General features: G+C 42.6%; 1 protein-coding gene across 1 annotated transcript in view; it reads right to left on the bottom strand.

The window, feature by feature from the left end:
* Window positions 1-5132: 5132 nt before the first annotated feature.
* LOC311320969 (kelch repeat and BTB domain-containing protein 13-like) overlaps window positions 5133-19821 on the bottom strand; it is a gene marked incomplete at both ends in the record, with an annotated part of 31786 nt that continues 17097 nt past the window's right edge. The window contains 5 exons of the mRNA XM_084452836.1: window positions 5133-5153; window positions 5367-5556; window positions 5688-5763; window positions 14382-14578; window positions 14710-14785. Coding sequence (XP_084308962.1) covers window positions 5133-5153; window positions 5367-5556; window positions 5688-5763; window positions 14382-14578; window positions 14710-14785 — 560 coding nt within the window. The remainder of the gene's footprint in view (window positions 5154-5366; window positions 5557-5687; window positions 5764-14381; window positions 14579-14709; window positions 14786-19821) is intronic.

The following is a 19821-nucleotide window of genomic DNA, read 5'->3' as shown; positions in this document are numbered from 1 at the left end:
CTCCGTTCCCTACACTGGCTCCCTGTAGCGGCTCGCATCCAGTTTAAAACTCTGGCGCTAACCTACAGGGCAATGAAAGGAACAGCCCCCTCCTACCTCCAGGCCATGGTCAAACCCTACCACCCCTCCCGACCTCTACGCTCTGCTACCTCAGGGCGACTGGTTGCCCCGTCACTCCGAGGCTCCTGCGGTCTATCGACACGGTCACGGCTCTTCTCTGTCCTGGCCCCGCAGTGGTGGAATGAACTGCCCACTGATGTCAGGACAGCAGAGTCGCTGCCCATCTTTCGTCGCAGGCTCAAAACTCATCTCTTCAAGAAGTACTACAACAATCCTCCCACCTAAGCACTTATTGTATTATATTATATTGCACTGTACTTTAGATTGTGATTCTTGCACTTTGCCTTCAGCAGTAGATTATGCTCTTAGTCACTTGTTTTAGAAAGAAGATGCACTTGTGAGTTCTGGCAAGTAGTAGTACATTGGCTCTTCCTACGTTAAATGCAATTATTGTTAGTCGCTTTGGATAAAAGCGTCTGCTAAATGACTGTAATGTAATGTTAAGACAAGGCATCATAAACACTGTTAGATGTAAAGACAAGGCATCATAAACACTGTTAGCTGTAAAGACAAGGCATCATAAACACTGTTAGATGTAAAGACAAGGCATCATAAACACTGTTAGATGTAAAGACAAGGCATCATAAACACTGTTAGATGTAAAGACAAGGCATCATAAACACTGTTAGCCCTGTAGCGCCTCTTGTATCATATTTGATACCCTGATTTGATAGACCTATTACGTCATCAACATAATCAATACTTTGTTCAAAAACCTGTTGTGTACAATATGATACATGCCCTCTTCACCCTGGAGCATACCATTTGTGCTGCAAGTATTCAGAGGGCCTCAGATGGTTTGACCCAAGATGTCTGATTGCATATAATTTCCAGCTGGTGCTAGCAGTGAAATACATTTTCTGTTTTGAAGAAGTTCTGGTAAGTTTTGCATTTATATCTTTAGTAATATTTTGAAATGAATGTTAGATTAGTTGAAGTAACTTATAATTACTTCAAAATTTTGCATTTTCGTTTATAGTAAACCGTGTAGAAAATGTGTGTATCAAATTTGATACAGCAGGTATAATATAGTATGTAATGACATGTGCTAGCATGTTTTTCTCAATCATCATTGTATTGTTTTTCTTTTTGCAATGTGCATTATTCTTACCTTAGTGCATAATACACTGTTTTGATGATTTGATTAACCTAATTCAAGTTAGAAATGTGATATTTTGAACAAATATTTATAAGTACACTAATCTAAAAAATATATATACAGCATCCCCGACCCTGCAAGGGACGTGCTTCAATAGTCAGTCAGTTTGAGTAGGTCACGTGAGTCCCACTGTAATTGGATCGTACCAGTTTTGCTATAATTTAACCAAAGAACATTACACAATTATATAATTTTGCTGTAAATGATCATTATATTGATTTTATTGGTATATGTCTTACAGTGTATACAGTATTGTTTATGTTTCAATCAAACTCAAAGATTGAAATGTGTTCTTTAGATCACACATTTAGTCAAAATTCTGAATATTTTGAATAATTGCCATTGTAAAGCGCTTTGGGTACCGCTAAGGTGGAAAAGTGCTATATAAGTGCAGTCCTTTGACCATTTATCTCTGCATTTTAGATGGCGAAAAGGTACTCTGTGCAAGATGCCCTGCGAATGATTATGGATGGAAATTCCAGTGACATGGAGCAGTTAGGGGATGAGGATGATGATGAGGAGGATAAAGACTGGACTCCCCCAGCAAATCTGGGAGAAGAAAGCTCATCTGGCGAAGAGGAAGACTTGCAAGAGGGTGATGACCACATAAACACAGAAGAAGAGACATCAACTCTTCCAGCAGGAAAAAAACACAAGGTACGCATACTCACTCTCACTCTCTCTCTCTCTCTCTCTCTCTCTCTCTCTCTCTCACACACACACACACCTCTGGACTATGTAGGGGTAGGACCTATGCCTAACCACCCACTGCTCTCTGTAAAGCGCATTGTGTTGCCTCTGTGTATGAAATGCGCTATACAAATACAACTTGATTTGATTTGCAGGTTTTGCCAGACAACTACTTCACATCAGTTCCATTAGTCGAACGTCTCAGGGATAGAGGAATCTACTACCTAGGCACCGTCCGAATGAACAGGGTACGAGGAGACTGCAACATGATGGATGAAAAAGATATGAAGAAAAAAGGAAGAGGGACCATGGATTTCAGAGTAAACCAGGAAAAGATCATCATTGTAAGATGGTGTGACAACAAAGCTGTGAACCTACTGTCTTCTTTTGTTGGCATCGAACCAGAAGGACAAGTGAAACGTTGGGATCGCAAAACCAAAACATATGTAATGGTTTCAAGACCAGCCAACGTTGAAACATGGCCAGCCAACGTTGAAACCTTCATGGGAGGTGTCAACCTCCTTGACATGCTGTCTGCCCTCTACAAGTACAGCTTCAAATCCAGACGATGGTACATGTACATTTGGTGGCACACTGTCACAGTGGCAGTCATCAATGGATGGATCCTCTACAGAAGAGACCAGAAGAAGCTGGAGCCCCAGAAGAAAACCATGCCCCTGCGACGGTTTCAGGCTTCTGTTGCCACTTCTCTCATCAGCGCAGGAAAAAGCCAGCTCAAGTGTGTCAGACCACTATCCTCTCCAGAACGCCAAACACCCCCACCACCTCGGAAAAGGCCAACATCTAGTGTGCCTCCAGATGTGCGCAAGGATGGCATTGACCACGTTCCAACATGGGAAACCCGTCAGAGATGCAATCACTTCTCACATGTCTACTGTGGGAAATGCAGCGTCCACCTGTACCTGAACAAGGACAGAAACTGTTTCGTTGCATATCACAAAGCGAAATAAAAAAGGATGTAAAAGAGTAGCTGTTTGGAAAAAAAATAATCAAACCAGTTGAAATGCAGACAAATATTCCAAACAAAAAGAAAAATGTTTGTTTTTGTAAAAGAAAAAAACTTGTTGTGATCGCCAAAATGCATGTTATACCCGAGTGTATCAAATGTGATACCCAAAAAATATCACATATGCAAATATTTTTTTTCAGATTTTATTGAATATTTTTTTAAGAGGCCAAATAAAGAGCTCAATTTCAAAAAAACAGAATTTTCTGTCAATTATTTCATAGTTCAGGCTTTACAGGGTTAGATGTAAAGACAAGGCATCATAAACACTGTTAGATGTAAAGACAAGGCATCATAAACACTGTTAGCTGTAAAGACAAGGCATCATAAACACTGTTAGCTGTAAAGTTAGCTTCTGTTAGCTTCCCTCCTCCGTTCCCTACACTGGCTCCCTGTAGCGGCTCGCATCCAGTTTAAAACTCTGGCGCTAACCTACAGGGCAATGAAAGGAACAGCCCTCTCCTACCTCCAGGCCATGGTCAAACCCTACCACCCCTCCCGACCTCTACGCTCTGCTACCTCAGGGCGACTGGTTGCCCCGTCACTCCGAGGCTCCTGCGGTCTATCGACACGGTCACGGCTCTTCTCTGTCCTGGCCCCACAGTGGTGGAATGAACTGCCCACTGATGTCAGGACAGCAGAGTTGCTGCCCATCTTTCGTCGCAGGCTCAAAACTCATCTCTTCAAGAAGTACTACAACAATCCTCCCACCTAAGCACTTATTGTATTATATTATATTGCACTGTACTTTAGATTGTGATTCTTGCACTTTGCCTTCAGCACTAGATTATGCTCTTAGTCACTTGTTTTAGAAAGAAGATGCAGTTGTGAGTTCTGGCAAGTAGTAGTACATTGGCTCTTCCTACGTTAAATGCAATTATTGTTAGTCGCTTTGGATAAAAGCGTCTGCTAAATGACTGTAATGTAATGTAAAGACAAGGCATCATAAACACTGTTAGATGTAAAGACAAGGCATCATAAACACTGTTAGCTGTAAAGACAAGGCATCATAAACACTGTTAAATGTAAAGACAAGGCATCATAAACACTGTTAGATGTAAAGACAAGGCATCATAGACACTGTTAGATGTAAAGACAAGGCATCATAAACACTGTTAGATGTAAAGACAAGGCATCATAAACACTATTGGCTGTAAAGACAAGGCATCATAAACACTGTTAGATGTAAAGACAAGGCATCATAAACACTGTTAGATGTAAAGACAAGGCATCATAAACACTGTTAGATGTAAAGACAAGGCATCATAAACACTGTTAGATGTAAAGACAAGGCATCATAAACACTATTGGCTGTAAAGACAAGGCATCATAAACACTGTTAGATGTAAAGACAAGGCATCATAAACACTGTTAGATGTAAAGACAAGGCTATATAAATGGTTGTAATTCTAATGATGTGCAAGTGTGATTTTGTCAACTTTAGTGCTGTCTGCTAATAGCAGGCTGTGAAGCTGCACGATAAGACCGTGATAGCAAGTTAGCTCACGACAGCAGCTTCCATAATATTAACGGTAGCTGTCGGTGGCTAAAAAGCAGATAGCTAACTTTACAACGATGATTCCTGTAGCTATTTTGATTTTGATGCTATTAGTTCAACTTCTGTTTCTCGGGCAGGAACGGAGACGAACTCGCATTAGCAGCAAAGCAGCTAGAGGAATGATCTTAACATTAGCTAACTGCTTTAGCTACTGCTAGCTACCGTCTTCTTCGGTAAAACATGACACCGTTGTATTGTGGTATTGTGGAGTACTTAGGCAGAAGCAGGAAGACAAAACCGTCATGGGACCTTAAATCAGAAAAAATGTGGAATGGTAGTGAACGGCGTGAGAAGCTATTGTAAGCTAGACTGCAACGTAAACAAACAACACATGACACAGGGATCAGCTAGCTAGCTAACTACTGTACCAGTTAGCTAACATCTATGAACTCAAACTCCTTGTTCTCTGTCTGGTTGTAATTTAATTATTACGAACAAAGCCTATCTATAGTATCCATCTCTGTAACTGTCGTCGGGTCTATATCTGTTAACTCATATGGAACAAGGTATCGGGACAAGTAGAGGTTTAATACAGTAGGCTAACTAGCTAGCTAGCAGTGTTCTCATGACATATTCCTTCATTTCAGACACAGGGGCACCTGTGGGCACCACGAGACACGCACAACATTTTGAATGAAATAAGATGCCGTTGGTCAATGTTGTGTTTTTGTTTTTATTTATTTGCAAAAAAGGCTACGTACACACATCGAAATAGATACACAAAACAAAAAAACAGCCGTGTACTAGTAGGCTACCAGTAGCCTGCTACAGAGTCCCGGGGGATGTCACATTCCTGTCGGGCCACCAGCAACCTCGACGATCTTCGGCAACACGTTCTTGAGATGGTTGATGTAGTTGTTGCATGTCTTCACATCCAGTACCTCATACCAGAAAGTTTCAATGGCATGAATCAGCTCCTGTCTGTTGCTGGGTTTTGCCGTGCGCCAAATGTTCATCTTCAACTGGTTCCACACCATCTCGATGGGGTTCAGATCTGGAGATCTTGAGAAAAGATAATAAATTAGGCTAAATATATTAAAAAGTAGGCCACTCCACCGTCACTGTCCCGAAGTCATCGCCTCACTATCCGGTAGTTTGTAAACAACATATGCAATATTACATAAACAACTTACTCTGCTGGTGTTTTGATCCAATTGATCCCCTCGGCAGCGATGTAGGCTCTAGCTGCAGTGTGCTTGGGGTCGTTGTCTGCATAAATAAAGGGAGAAAAAATATTAGGCACACCAATTTAGGCTTAACAACAGATTTTTCACTCAATGAGTGCTTTGCGTGTAGCCCCTCGTTACAATGGCCTACCTTGAAAAAAACGATGCGTTGTTAGTTAGATGTAAAGACAAGGCATCATAAACACTGTTAGATGTAAAGACAAGGCATCATAAACACTGTTAGATGTAAAGACAAGGCATCATAAACACTGTTAGATGTAAAGACAAGGCTTCATAAACACTGTTAGATGTAAAGACAAGGCATCATAAACACTGTTAGATGTAAAGACAAGGCATCATAAACACTGTTAGATGTAAAGACAAGGCATCATAAACACTGTTAGCTGTAAAGACAAGGCATCATAAACACTGTTAGATGTAAAGACAAGACATCATAAACACTGTTAGATGTAAAGACAAGGCATCATAAACACTGTTAGCTGTAAAGGGCTGAAGGAGAACAGGGGGGCGGTGTTGACAGTGCTGATAGCAGTAGAGGGAGAAGTAGGGGGTCTTGAATATTCACTGTCAAATAAATGACCTGCATCTTTGAAATGCCTGTTAAAGGCAAGACAAATATCATTTAAATCAGAAATCATGACATTGTCAGCTTCAATCTGAGTGGGTAAGGAACTGGTGTTTTTGTTTTTCTTTACATTAACTGCGTTCCAAAAGGCTTTGGGGTTTGAGTAGGAGCTAGTGACTAAATCAAGGTGGTATTCAGATTTAGCTTTCCTTACTGCTGCCGTGCATTTATTTCTGAGCTGTCTAAAGGAGAGCCAATGTTGTGGATCTCCTGAGCGCCTAGCACTAGACCAGGCACTATACCTGTCTGTGAGCAGGGCTGAGAGCACTAGACCAGGTGAGAGCACTAGACCAGGTGAGAGCACTAGACCAGGCACTATACCTGTCTGTGAGCAGGCTGAGAGCACTAGACCAGGTGAGAGCACTAGACCAGGTGAGAGCACTAGACCAGGTGAGAGCACTAGACCAGGTGAGAGCACTAGACCAGGTGAGAGCACTAGACCAGGTGAGAGCACTAGACCAGGTGAGAGCACTAGACCAGGCACTATTCCTGTCTGTGAGCAGGCTGAGAGCACTAGACCAGGTGAGAGCACTAGACCAGGCACTATTCCTGTCTGTGAGCAGGCTGAGAGCACTAGACCAGGTGAGAGCACTAGACCAGCTGAGAGCACTAGACCAGGCACTATTCCTGTCTGTGAGCAGGGCTGAGAGCACTAGACCAGGCACTATTCCTGTCTGTGAGCAGGCTGAGAGCACTAGACCAGGTGAGAGCACTAGACCAGGCACTATTCCTGTCTGTGAGCAGGGCTGAGAGTTCCTGTGTGAACCAAGGTGCAACTCTGTCTTTGATTCTAAATAGTTTAAAAGGTGCATGGTAATAACACTGTTAGATGTAAAGACAAGGCATCATAAACACTGTTAGCTGTAAAGACAAGGCATCATAAACACTGTTAGCTGTAAAGACAAGGCATCATAAACACTGTTACATGTAAAGACAAGGCATCATAAACACTGTTAGATGTAAAGACAAGGCATCATAAACACTGTTAGATGTAAAGACAAGGCATCATAAACACTGTTAGCTGTAAAGTTAGCTTCTGTTAGCTTCCCTCCTCCGTTCCCTACACTGGCTCCCTGTAGCGGCTCGCATCCAGTTTAAAACTCTGGCGCTAACCTACAGGGCAATGAAAGGAACAGCCCCCTCCTACCTCCAGGCCATGGTCAAACCCTACACCCCCTCCCGACCGCTACGCTCTGCTACCTCAGGGCGACTGGTTGCCCCGTCACTCCGAGGATCCTGCGGTCGATCGACACGGTCACGGCTCTTCTCTGTCCTGGCCCCGCAGTGGTGGAATGAACTGCCCACTGATGTCAGGACAGCAGAGTCGCTGCCCATCTTTCGTCGCAGGCTCAAAACTCATCTCTTCAAGAAGTACTACAACAATCCTCCCACCTAAGCACTTATTGTATTATATTATATTGCACTGTACTTTAGATTGTGATTCTTGCACTTTGCCTTCAGCACTAGATTATGCTCTTAGTCACTTGTTTTAGAAAGAAGATGCACTTGTGAGTTCTGGCAAGTAGTAGTACATTGGCTCTTCCTACGTTAAATGCAATTATTGTTAGTCGCTTTGGATAAAAGCGTCTGCTAAATGACTGTAATGTAATGTAAAGACAAGGCATCATAAACACTGTTAGATGTAAAGACAAGGCATCATAAACACTGTTAGCTGTAAAGACAAGGCATCATAAACACTGTTAGATGTAAAGACAAGGCATCATAAACACTGTTAGATGTAAAGACAAGGCATCATAAACACTGTTAGATGTAAAGACAAGGCATCATAAACACTGTTAGATGTAAAGACAAGGCATCATAAACACTGTTGGATGTAAAGACAAGGCATCATAAACACTATTGGCTGTAAAGACAAGGCATCATAAACACTAGTGGCTGTAAAGACAAGGCATCATAAACACTGTTAGATGTAAAGACGAGGCATCATAAACACTGTTATCTGTAAAGACAAGGCATCATAAACACTGTTAGCTGTAAAGACAAGACATCATAAACACTGTTAGATGTAAAGACAAGGCATCATAAACACTGTTAGCTGTAAAGACAAGACATCATAAACACTGTTAGATGTAAAGACAAGTCATCATAAACACTGTTAGATGTAAAGACAAGGCATCATCAACACTGTTAGATGTAAAGACAAGGCATCATAACTCAAAACTCATCTCTTCAAGAAGTACTACAACAATCCTCCCACCTAAGCACTTATTGTATTATATTATATTGCACTGTACTTTAGATTGTGATTCTTGCACTTTGCCTTCAGCACTAGATTATGCTCTTAGTCACTTGTTTTAAAAAGAAGATGCACTTGTGAGTTCTGGCAAGTAGTACTACATTGGCTCTTCCTACGTTAAATGCAATTATTGTTAGTCGCTTTGGATAAAAGCGTCTGCTAAATGACTGTAATGTAATGTAAAGACAAGGCATCATAAACACTGTTAGATGTAAAGACGAGGCATCATAAACACTGTTATCTGTAAAGACAAGGCATCATAAACACTGTTAGCTGTAAAGACAAGGCATCATAAACACTGTTAGATGTAAAGACAAGACATCATAGACACTGTTAGCTGTAAAGACAAGGCATCATAAACACTGTTAGCTGTAAAGTTAGCTTCTGTTAGCTTCCCTCCTCCGTTCCCTACACTGGCTCCCTGTAGCGGCTCGCATCCAGTTTAAAACTCTGGCGCTAACCTACAGGGCAATGAAAGGAACAGCCCCCTCCTACCTCCAGGCCATGGTCAAACCCTACCACCCCTCCCGACCTCTACGCTCTGCTACCTCAGGGCGACTGGTTGCCCCGTCACTCCGAGGCTCCTGCGGTCTATCGACACGGTCACGGCTCTTCTCTGTCCTGGCCCCGCAGTGGTGGAATGAACTGCCCACTGATGTCAGGACAGCAGAGTCGCTGCCCATCTTTCGTCGCAGGCTCAAAACTCATCTCTTCAAGAAGTACTACAACAATCCTCCCACCTAAGCACTTATTGTATTATATTATATTGCACTGTACTTTAGATTGTGATTCTTGCACTTTGCCTTCAGCAGTAGATTATGCTCTTAGTCACTTGTTTTAGAAAGAAGATGCACTTGTGAGTTCTGGCAAGTAGTAGTACATTGGCTCTTCCTACGTTAAATGCAATTATTGTTAGTCGCTTTGGATAAAAGCGTCTGCTAAATGACTGTAATGTAATGTTAAGACAAGGCATCATAAACACTGTTAGATGTAAAGACAAGGCATCATAAACACTGTTAGCTGTAAAGACAAGGCATCATAAACACTGTTAGATGTAAAGACAAGGCATCATAAACACTGTTAGATGTAAAGACAAGGCATCATAAACACTGTTAGATGTAAAGACAAGGCATCATAAACACTGTTAGCCCTGTAGCGCCTCTTGTATCATATTTGATACCCTGATTTGATAGACCTATTACGTCATCAACATAATCAATACTTTGTTCAAAAACCTGTTGTGTACAATATGATACATGCCCTCTTCACCCTGGAGCATACCATTTGTGCTGCAAGTATTCAGAGGGCCTCAGATGGTTTGACCCAAGATGTCTGATTGCATATAATTTCCAGCTGGTGCTAGCAGTGAAATACATTTTCTGTTTTGAAGAAGTTCTGGTAAGTTTTGCATTTATATCTTTAGTAATATTTTGAAATGAATGTTAGATTAGTTGAAGTAACTTATAATTACTTCAAAATTTTGCATTTTCGTTTATAGTAAACCGTGTAGAAAATGTGTGTATCAAATTTGATACAGCAGGTATAATATAGTATGTAATGACATGTGCTAGCATGTTTTTCTCAATCATCATTGTATTGTTTTTCTTTTTGCAATGTGCATTATTCTTACCTTAGTGCATAATACACTGTTTTGATGATTTGATTAACCTAATTCAAGTTAGAAATGTGATATTTTGAACAAATATTTATAAGTACACTAATCTAAAAAATATATATACAGCATCCCCGACCCTGCAAGGGACGTGCTTCAATAGTCAGTCAGTTTGAGTAGGTCACGTGAGTCCCACTGTAATTGGATCGTACCAGTTTTGCTATAATTTAACCAAAGAACATTACACAATTATATAATTTTGCTGTAAATGATCATTATATTGATTTTATTGGTATATGTCTTACAGTGTATACAGTATTGTTTATGTTTCAATCAAACTCAAAGATTGAAATGTGTTCTTTAGATCACACATTTAGTCAAAATTCTGAATATTTTGAATAATTGCCATTGTAAAGCGCTTTGGGTACCGCTAAGGTGGAAAAGTGCTATATAAGTGCAGTCCTTTGACCATTTATCTCTGCATTTTAGATGGCGAAAAGGTTCTCTGTGCAAGATGCCCTGCGAATGATTATGGATGGAAATTCCAGTGACATGGAGCAGTTAGGGGATGAGGATGATGATGAGGAGGATAAAGACTGGACTCCCCCAGCAAATCTGGGAGAAGAAAGCTCATCTGGCGAAGAGGAAGACTTGCAAGAGGGTGATGACCACATAAACACAGAAGAAGAGACATCAACTCTTCCAGCAGGAAAAAAACACAAGGTACGCATACTCACTCTCACTCTCTCTCTCTCTCTCTCTCTCTCTCTCTCTCTCTCACACACACACACACCTCTGGACTATGTAGGGGTAGGACCTATGCCTAACCACCCACTGCTCTCTGTAAAGCGCATTGTGTTGCCTCTGTGTATGAAATGCGCTATACAAATACAACTTGATTTGATTTGCAGGTTTTGCCAGACAACTACTTCACATCAGTTCCATTAGTCGAACGTCTCAGGGATAGAGGAATCTACTACCTAGGCACCGTCCGAATGAACAGGGTACGAGGAGACTGCAACATGATGGATGAAAAAGATATGAAGAAAAAAGGAAGAGGGACCATGGATTTCAGAGTAAACCAGGAAAAGATCATCATTGTAAGATGGTGTGACAACAAAGCTGTGAACCTACTGTCTTCTTTTGTTGGCATCGAACCAGAAGGACAAGTGAAACGTTGGGATCGCAAAACCAAAACATATGTAATGGTTTCAAGACCAGCCAACGTTGAAACATGGCCAGCCAACGTTGAAACCTTCATGGGAGGTGTCAACCTCCTTGACATGCTGTCTGCCCTCTACAAGTACAGCTTCAAATCCAGACGATGGTACATGTACATTTGGTGGCACACTGTCACAGTGGCAGTCATCAATGGATGGATCCTCTACAGAAGAGACCAGAAGAAGCTGGAGCCCCAGAAGAAAACCATGCCCCTGCGACGGTTTCAGGCTTCTGTTGCCACTTCTCTCATCAGCGCAGGAAAAAGCCAGCTCAAGTGTGTCAGACCACTATCCTCTCCAGAACGCCAAACACCCCCACCACCTCGGAAAAGGCCAACATCTAGTGTGCCTCCAGATGTGCGCAAGGATGGCATTGACCACGTTCCAACATGGGAAACCCGTCAGAGATGCAATCACTTCTCACATGTCTACTGTGGGAAATGCAGCGTCCACCTGTACCTGAACAAGGACAGAAACTGTTTCGTTGCATATCACAAAGCGAAATAAAAAAGGATGTAAAAGAGTAGCTGTTTGGAAAAAAAATAATCAAACCAGTTGAAATGCAGACAAATATTCCAAACAAAAAGAAAAATGTTTGTTTTTGTAAAAGAAAAAAACTTGTTGTGATCGCCAAAATGCATGTTATACCCGAGTGTATCAAATGTGATACCCAAAAAATATCACATATGCAAATATTTTTTTTCAGATTTTATTGAATATTTTTTTAAGAGGCCAAATAAAGAGCTCAATTTCAAAAAAACAGAATTTTCTGTCAATTATTTCATAGTTCAGGCTTTACAGGGTTAGATGTAAAGACAAGGCATCATAAACACTGTTAGATGTAAAGACAAGGCATCATAAACACTGTTAGCTGTAAAGACAAGGCATCATAAACACTGTTAGCTGTAAAGTTAGCTTCTGTTAGCTTCCCTCCTCCGTTCCCTACACTGGCTCCCTGTAGCGGCTCGCATCCAGTTTAAAACTCTGGCGCTAACCTACAGGGCAATGAAAGGAACAGCCCTCTCCTACCTCCAGGCCATGGTCAAACCCTACCACCCCTCCCGACCTCTACGCTCTGCTACCTCAGGGCGACTGGTTGCCCCGTCACTCCGAGGCTCCTGCGGTCTATCGACACGGTCACGGCTCTTCTCTGTCCTGGCCCCACAGTGGTGGAATGAACTGCCCACTGATGTCAGGACAGCAGAGTTGCTGCCCATCTTTCGTCGCAGGCTCAAAACTCATCTCTTCAAGAAGTACTACAACAATCCTCCCACCTAAGCACTTATTGTATTATATTATATTGCACTGTACTTTAGATTGTGATTCTTGCACTTTGCCTTCAGCACTAGATTATGCTCTTAGTCACTTGTTTTAGAAAGAAGATGCAGTTGTGAGTTCTGGCAAGTAGTAGTACATTGGCTCTTCCTACGTTAAATGCAATTATTGTTAGTCGCTTTGGATAAAAGCGTCTGCTAAATGACTGTAATGTAATGTAAAGACAAGGCATCATAAACACTGTTAGATGTAAAGACAAGGCATCATAAACACTGTTAGCTGTAAAGACAAGGCATCATAAACACTGTTAAATGTAAAGACAAGGCATCATAAACACTGTTAGATGTAAAGACAAGGCATCATAGACACTGTTAGATGTAAAGACAAGGCATCATAAACACTGTTAGATGTAAAGACAAGGCATCATAAACACTATTGGCTGTAAAGACAAGGCATCATAAACACTGTTAGATGTAAAGACAAGGCATCATAAACACTGTTAGATGTAAAGACAAGGCATCATAAACACTGTTAGATGTAAAGACAAGGCATCATAAACACTGTTAGATGTAAAGACAAGGCATCATAAACACTATTGGCTGTAAAGACAAGGCATCATAAACACTGTTAGATGTAAAGACAAGGCATCATAAACACTGTTAGATGTAAAGACAAGGCTATATAAATGGTTGTAATTCTAATGATGTGCAAGTGTGATTTTGTCAACTTTAGTGCTGTCTGCTAATAGCAGGCTGTGAAGCTGCACGATAAGACCGTGATAGCAAGTTAGCTCACGACAGCAGCTTCCATAATATTAACGGTAGCTGTCGGTGGCTAAAAAGCAGATAGCTAACTTTACAACGATGATTCCTGTAGCTATTTTGATTTTGATGCTATTAGTTCAACTTCTGTTTCTCGGGCAGGAACGGAGACGAACTCGCATTAGCAGCAAAGCAGCTAGAGGAATGATCTTAACATTAGCTAACTGCTTTAGCTACTGCTAGCTACCGTCTTCTTCGGTAAAACATGACACCGTTGTATTGTGGTATTGTGGAGTACTTAGGCAGAAGCAGGAAGACAAAACCGTCATGGGACCTTAAATCAGAAAAAATGTGGAATGGTAGTGAACGGCGTGAGAAGCTATTGTAAGCTAGACTGCAACGTAAACAAACAACACATGACACAGGGATCAGCTAGCTAGCTAACTACTGTACCAGTTAGCTAACATCTATGAACTCAAACTCCTTGTTCTCTGTCTGGTTGTAATTTAATTATTACGAACAAAGCCTATCTATAGTATCCATCTCTGTAACTGTCGTCGGGTCTATATCTGTTAACTCATATGGAACAAGGTATCGGGACAAGTAGAGGTTTAATACAGTAGGCTAACTAGCTAGCTAGCAGTGTTCTCATGACATATTCCTTCATTTCAGACACAGGGGCACCTGTGGGCACCACGAGACACGCACAACATTTTGAATGAAATAAGATGCCGTTGGTCAATGTTGTGTTTTTGTTTTTATTTATTTGCAAAAAAGGCTACGTACACACATCGAAATAGATACACAAAACAAAAAAACAGCCGTGTACTAGTAGGCTACCAGTAGCCTGCTACAGAGTCCCGGGGGATGTCACATTCCTGTCGGGCCACCAGCAACCTCGACGATCTTCGGCAACACGTTCTTGAGATGGTTGATGTAGTTGTTGCATGTCTTCACATCCAGTACCTCATACCAGAAAGTTTCAATGGCATGAATCAGCTCCTGTCTGTTGCTGGGTTTTGCCGTGCGCCAAATGTTCATCTTCAACTGGTTCCACACCATCTCGATGGGGTTCAGATCTGGAGATCTTGAGAAAAGATAATAAATTAGGCTAAATATATTAAAAAGTAGGCCACTCCACCGTCACTGTCCCGAAGTCATCGCCTCACTATCCGGTAGTTTGTAAACAACATATGCAATATTACATAAACAACTTACTCTGCTGGTGTTTTGATCCAATTGATCCCCTCGGCAGCGATGTAGGCTCTAGCTGCAGTGTGCTTGGGGTCGTTGTCTGCATAAATAAAGGGAGAAAAAATATTAGGCACACCAATTTAGGCTTAACAACAGATTTTTCACTCAATGAGTGCTTTGCGTGTAGCCCCTCGTTACAATGGCCTACCTTGAAAAAAACGATGCGTTGTTAGTTAGATGTAAAGACAAGGCATCATAAACACTGTTAGATGTAAAGACAAGGCATCATAAACACTGTTAGATGTAAAGACAAGGCATCATAAACACTGTTAGATGTAAAGACAAGGCTTCATAAACACTGTTAGATGTAAAGACAAGGCATCATAAACACTGTTAGATGTAAAGACAAGGCATCATAAACACTGTTAGATGTAAAGACAAGGCATCATAAACACTGTTAGCTGTAAAGACAAGGCATCATAAACACTGTTAGATGTAAAGACAAGACATCATAAACACTGTTAGATGTAAAGACAAGGCATCATAAACACTGTTAGCTGTAAAGGGGCTGAGAACAGGGGGGCAGTGCTGATAGCAGTAGAGGGAGAAGTAGGGGGTCTTGAATATTCACTGTCAAATAAATGACCTGCATCTTTGAAATGCCTGTTAAAGGCAAGACAAATATCATTTAAATCAGAAATCATGACATTGTCAGCTTCAATCTGAGTGGGTAAGGAACTGGTGTTTTTGTTTTTCTTTACATTAACTGCGTTCCAAAAGGCTTTGGGGTTTGAGTAGGAGCTAGTGACTAAATCAAGGTGGTATTCAGATTTAGCTTTCCTTACTGCTGCCGTGCATTTATTTCTGAGCTGTCTAAAGGAGAGCCAATGTTGTGGATCTCCTGAGCGCCTAGCACTAGACCAGGCACTATTCCTGTCTGTGAGCAGGCTGAGAGCACTAGACCAGGTGAGAGCACTAGACCAGGTGAGAGCACTAGACCAGGTGAGAGCACTAGACCAGGCACTATACCTGTCTGTGAGCAGGCTGAGAGCACTAGACCAGGTGAGAGCACTAGACCAGGTGAGAGCACTAGACCAGGCACTATACCTGTCTGTGAGCAGGGCTGAGAGCACTAGACCAGGTGAGAGCACTAGACCAGGTGAGAGCACTAGACCAGGCACTATACCTGTCTGTGAGCAGGCTGAGAGCACTAGACCAGGTGAGAGCACTAGACCAGGTGAGAGCACTAGACCAGGTGAGAGCACTAGACCAGGTGAGAGCACTAGACCAGGCACTATTCCTGTCTGTGAGCAGGCTGAGAGCACTAGACCAGGTGAGAGCACTAGACCAGGTGAGAGCACTAGACCAGGTGAGAGCACTAGACCAGGTGAGAGCACTAGACCAGGTGAGAGCACTAGACCAGGCACTATTCCTGTCTGTGAGCAGGCTGAGAGCACTAGACCAGGTGAGAGCACTAGACCAGGTGAGAGCACTAGACCAGGTGAGAGCACTAGACCAGGCACTATTCCTGTCTGTGAGCAGGCTGAGAGCACTAGACCAGGTGAGAGCACTAGACCAGGCACTATTCCTGTCTGTGAGCAGGCTGAGAGCACTAGACCAGGTGAGAGCACTAGACCAGCTGAGAGCACTAGACCAGGCACTATTCCTGTCTGTGAGCAGGGCTGAGAGCACTAGACCAGGCACTATTCCTGTCTGTGAGCAGGCTGAGAGCACTAGACCAGGTGAGAGCACTAGACCAGGTGAGAGCACTAGACCAGGCACTATTCCTGTCTGTGAGCAGGCTGAGAGCACTAGACCAGGTGAGAGCACTAGACCAGGCACTATTCCTGTCTGTGCGCAGGCTGAGAGCACTAGACCAGGTGAGAGCACTAGACCAGGCACTATTCCTGTCTGTGAGCAGGCTGAGAGCACTAGACCAGGTGAGAGCACTAGACCAGGTGAGAGCACTAGACCAGGTGAGAGCACTAGACCAGGTGAGAGCACTAGACCAGGCACTATTCCTGTCTGTGAGCAGGGCTGAGAGTTCCTGTGTGAACCAAGGTGCAACTCTGTCTTTGATTCTAAATAGTTTAAAAGGTGCATGGTTATTAACACATGATTTTACATATTAGTGAAACGTTTTACATATTAGTTAAATGATTTAGCGGTCAAGGGATATGATTAGAAACTGAACACATATGGGGAATCTACATGGTGACTTTCTAGCCTGAAAAATGATTAAAGCATACTGTACCAATGTGACATATTTACAGTCGTAGAGCCAAGATTAAAATGTTGTTTCATTGTCATGCTGAGGTGGTATTAAGAGATATTAAATGTTTAAAATACTGTCGCTTTAACAAGGTGAGCCATAATGAGCTGACAGAGTGGTTTGTGAAGAGAAAGTGAGAGGCCAGTTTAGAGCTTGTTTGTCATAACTGAGCCTCCTGGATGCGAATGTTATAGATGGCGTCAGTATCGCCTCCTGCCTCAACAACCTTGACCTGGGGAGCCTAACCCTTACACCCTTGACCTGGGGAGCCTAACCCTAACACCCTTGACCTGGGGAGCCTAACCCTAACACCCTTGGCCATGGGGAGGCTTAGAACGTGTGGAACCATTGTAACTACCCAGCTTTAGAACGTGTGGAACCATTGTAACTACCCATCTTTAGAACGTGTGGAACCATTGTAACTACCCAGCTTTAGAACGTGTGGAACCATTGTAACTACCCAGCTTTAGAACGTGTGGAACCTTGTAGAGGGCAATGACCTTTGTCTTGTACTCTAATATGAGCAACCTTGTGTGAGAGGGTCCAGGTTTGTTCTGCACACAGCTAACACTGGGCACTTTGTCTGCAACGAAACTGTTCTTCTTCTCTCCTCCTGGATGGATGGGTGGAGGCAGACATGTTGGTGACTCAGTCAGTCTGTGAGTGTTAGACGAAGGGTAGAGGCCTGAGTAACTAACTGTGTTATTTTAGTGACAAATTGTTCTTGACTGGGCGTCTGGAGAGACAGTGGTCCTCTCTCTCTCCCCGGCAGGGAAGACTGGATGTTTGTTTCTCCACACTAGACCCCAGTGTTCTCTCGCTCCTCCTCTCCACCACCGCGTCTCTCAGCCCACTGGAAGAAGGGAAAGAGAGGGGGGAATGGGGAGAGCCAGTGGAGGAGAGGGAGAAAAAGGGGGGGGAGAGAGAGAGAGATGGGTAGACCTGGACAGACAGACTAGCTCTTACAGTGGACTTCTGTGCTCACATCTCTATCTTTCCCAGTGATGGGGAGAATGAGAGAGAGAGAGAAAGAGGGATGGGGAGAAAGAGAGAGGGATGGAGAGAGGAAGAGAGAGGAATGGAGAGAGAGAGGGAGATAGAGGGAGAGAGGAAGAGAGAGGGATGGAGAGAGAGAGGGAGAGAGGAAGAGAGAGGAATGGAGAGAGAGCGAGATAGAGGGAGAGAGGAAGAGAGAGGGATGGAGAGAGAGAGAGGGAGGGAGGGAGGGAATGAGGGAGAGAACAGAGTAGGTGTGCAGACGGGTGGTTGTGTGGCCAGACATACTGTATATAGAGGGAAATAAGGACACAGGGAGAAGAGAGACATACTGTATATAGAGGGAAATAAGGAGAGACAGGGAGAAGAGAGACATACTGTATATAGAGGGAAATAAGGAGACACAGAGAGAAGAGAGACATACTGTATATAGAGGGAAATAAGGAGAGACAGGGAGAAGAGAGACATACTGTATATAGAGGGAAATAAGGAGACAGGGAGAAGAGAGACATACTGTATATAGAGGGAAATAAGGAGAGACAGGGAGAAGAGAGACATACTGTATATAGAGGGAAATAAGGAGAGACAGGGAGAAGAGAGACATACTGTATATAGAGGGAAATAAGGAGAGACAGGGAGAAGAGAGACATACTGTATATAGAGGGAAATAAGGAGACAGGGAGAAGAGAGACATACTGTATATAGAGGGAAATAAGGAGACACAGGGAGAAGAGAGACATACTGTATATAGAGGGAAATAAGGAGACACAGAGAGAAGAGAGACATACTGTATATAGAGGGAAATAAGGAGAGACAGGGAGAAGAGAGACATACTGTATATAGAGAGAAATAAGGAGACAGGGAGAAGAGAGACATACTGTATATAGAGGGAAATAAGGAGAGACAGGGAGAAGAGAGACATACTGTATATAGAGGGAAATAAGGAGACAGGGAGAAGAGAGACATACTGTACAGTATATAGAGGGAAATAAGGAGACACAGGGAGAAGAGAGACATACTGTATATAGAGGGAAATAAGGAGACACAGAGAGAAGAGAGACATACTGTATATAGAGGGAAATAAGGAGACAGGGAGAAGAGAGACATACTGTATATAGAGGGAAATAAGGAGACACAGAGAGAAGAGAGACATACTGTATATAGAGGGAAATAAGGAGACACAGGGAGAAGAGAGACATACTGTATATAGAGGGAAATAAGGAGACACAGGGAGAAGAGAGACATACTGTATGTAGAGGGAAATAAGGAGACAGGGAGAAGAGAGACATACTGTATATAGAGGGAAATAAGGAGACACAGGGAGAAGAGAGACATACTGTATATAGAGGGAAATAAGGAGACACAGGGAGAAGAGAGACATACTGTATATAGAGGGAAATAAGGAGACACAGGGAGAAGAGAGACATACTGTATATAGAGGGAAATAAGGACACAGGGAGAAGAGAGACATACTGTATATAGAGGGAAATAAGGAGACACAGGGAGAAGAGAGACATACTGTATATAGAGGGAAATAAGGAGACACAGGGAGAAGAGAGACATACTGTATATAGAGGGAAATAAGGAGACACAGGGAGAAGAGAGAGTGAAAGTGAAAAACATAAAATAACATATAGAACATAAAATAAATAATTTATTAGAACCATGAAATGTACTACATACACAAAATCATAAGCTCTATGTATGTATACTATATACTTTATGTATGTATGTATGTTTGTATGTATGTATGTATTGTACATAGGTAGTGTACATGCATTCATACCCTGAATGCAGAGGCCTACCCTCAGTGAGAGAGGTGTGTTTCCATGTGCGTCCAGCAGGGGGCCCCGGGCGGGGGGCGGGGC

The sequence above is a fragment of the Borostomias antarcticus genome (assembly GCF_949987555.1).
Source record: "Borostomias antarcticus genome assembly, chromosome: 18".
Lineage (NCBI taxonomy): Eukaryota > Metazoa > Chordata > Actinopteri > Stomiiformes > Stomiidae > Borostomias > Borostomias antarcticus.
Note: the sequence above shows the minus strand (reverse complement) of the source record. Positions and strands in the feature narration are given on the sequence as shown.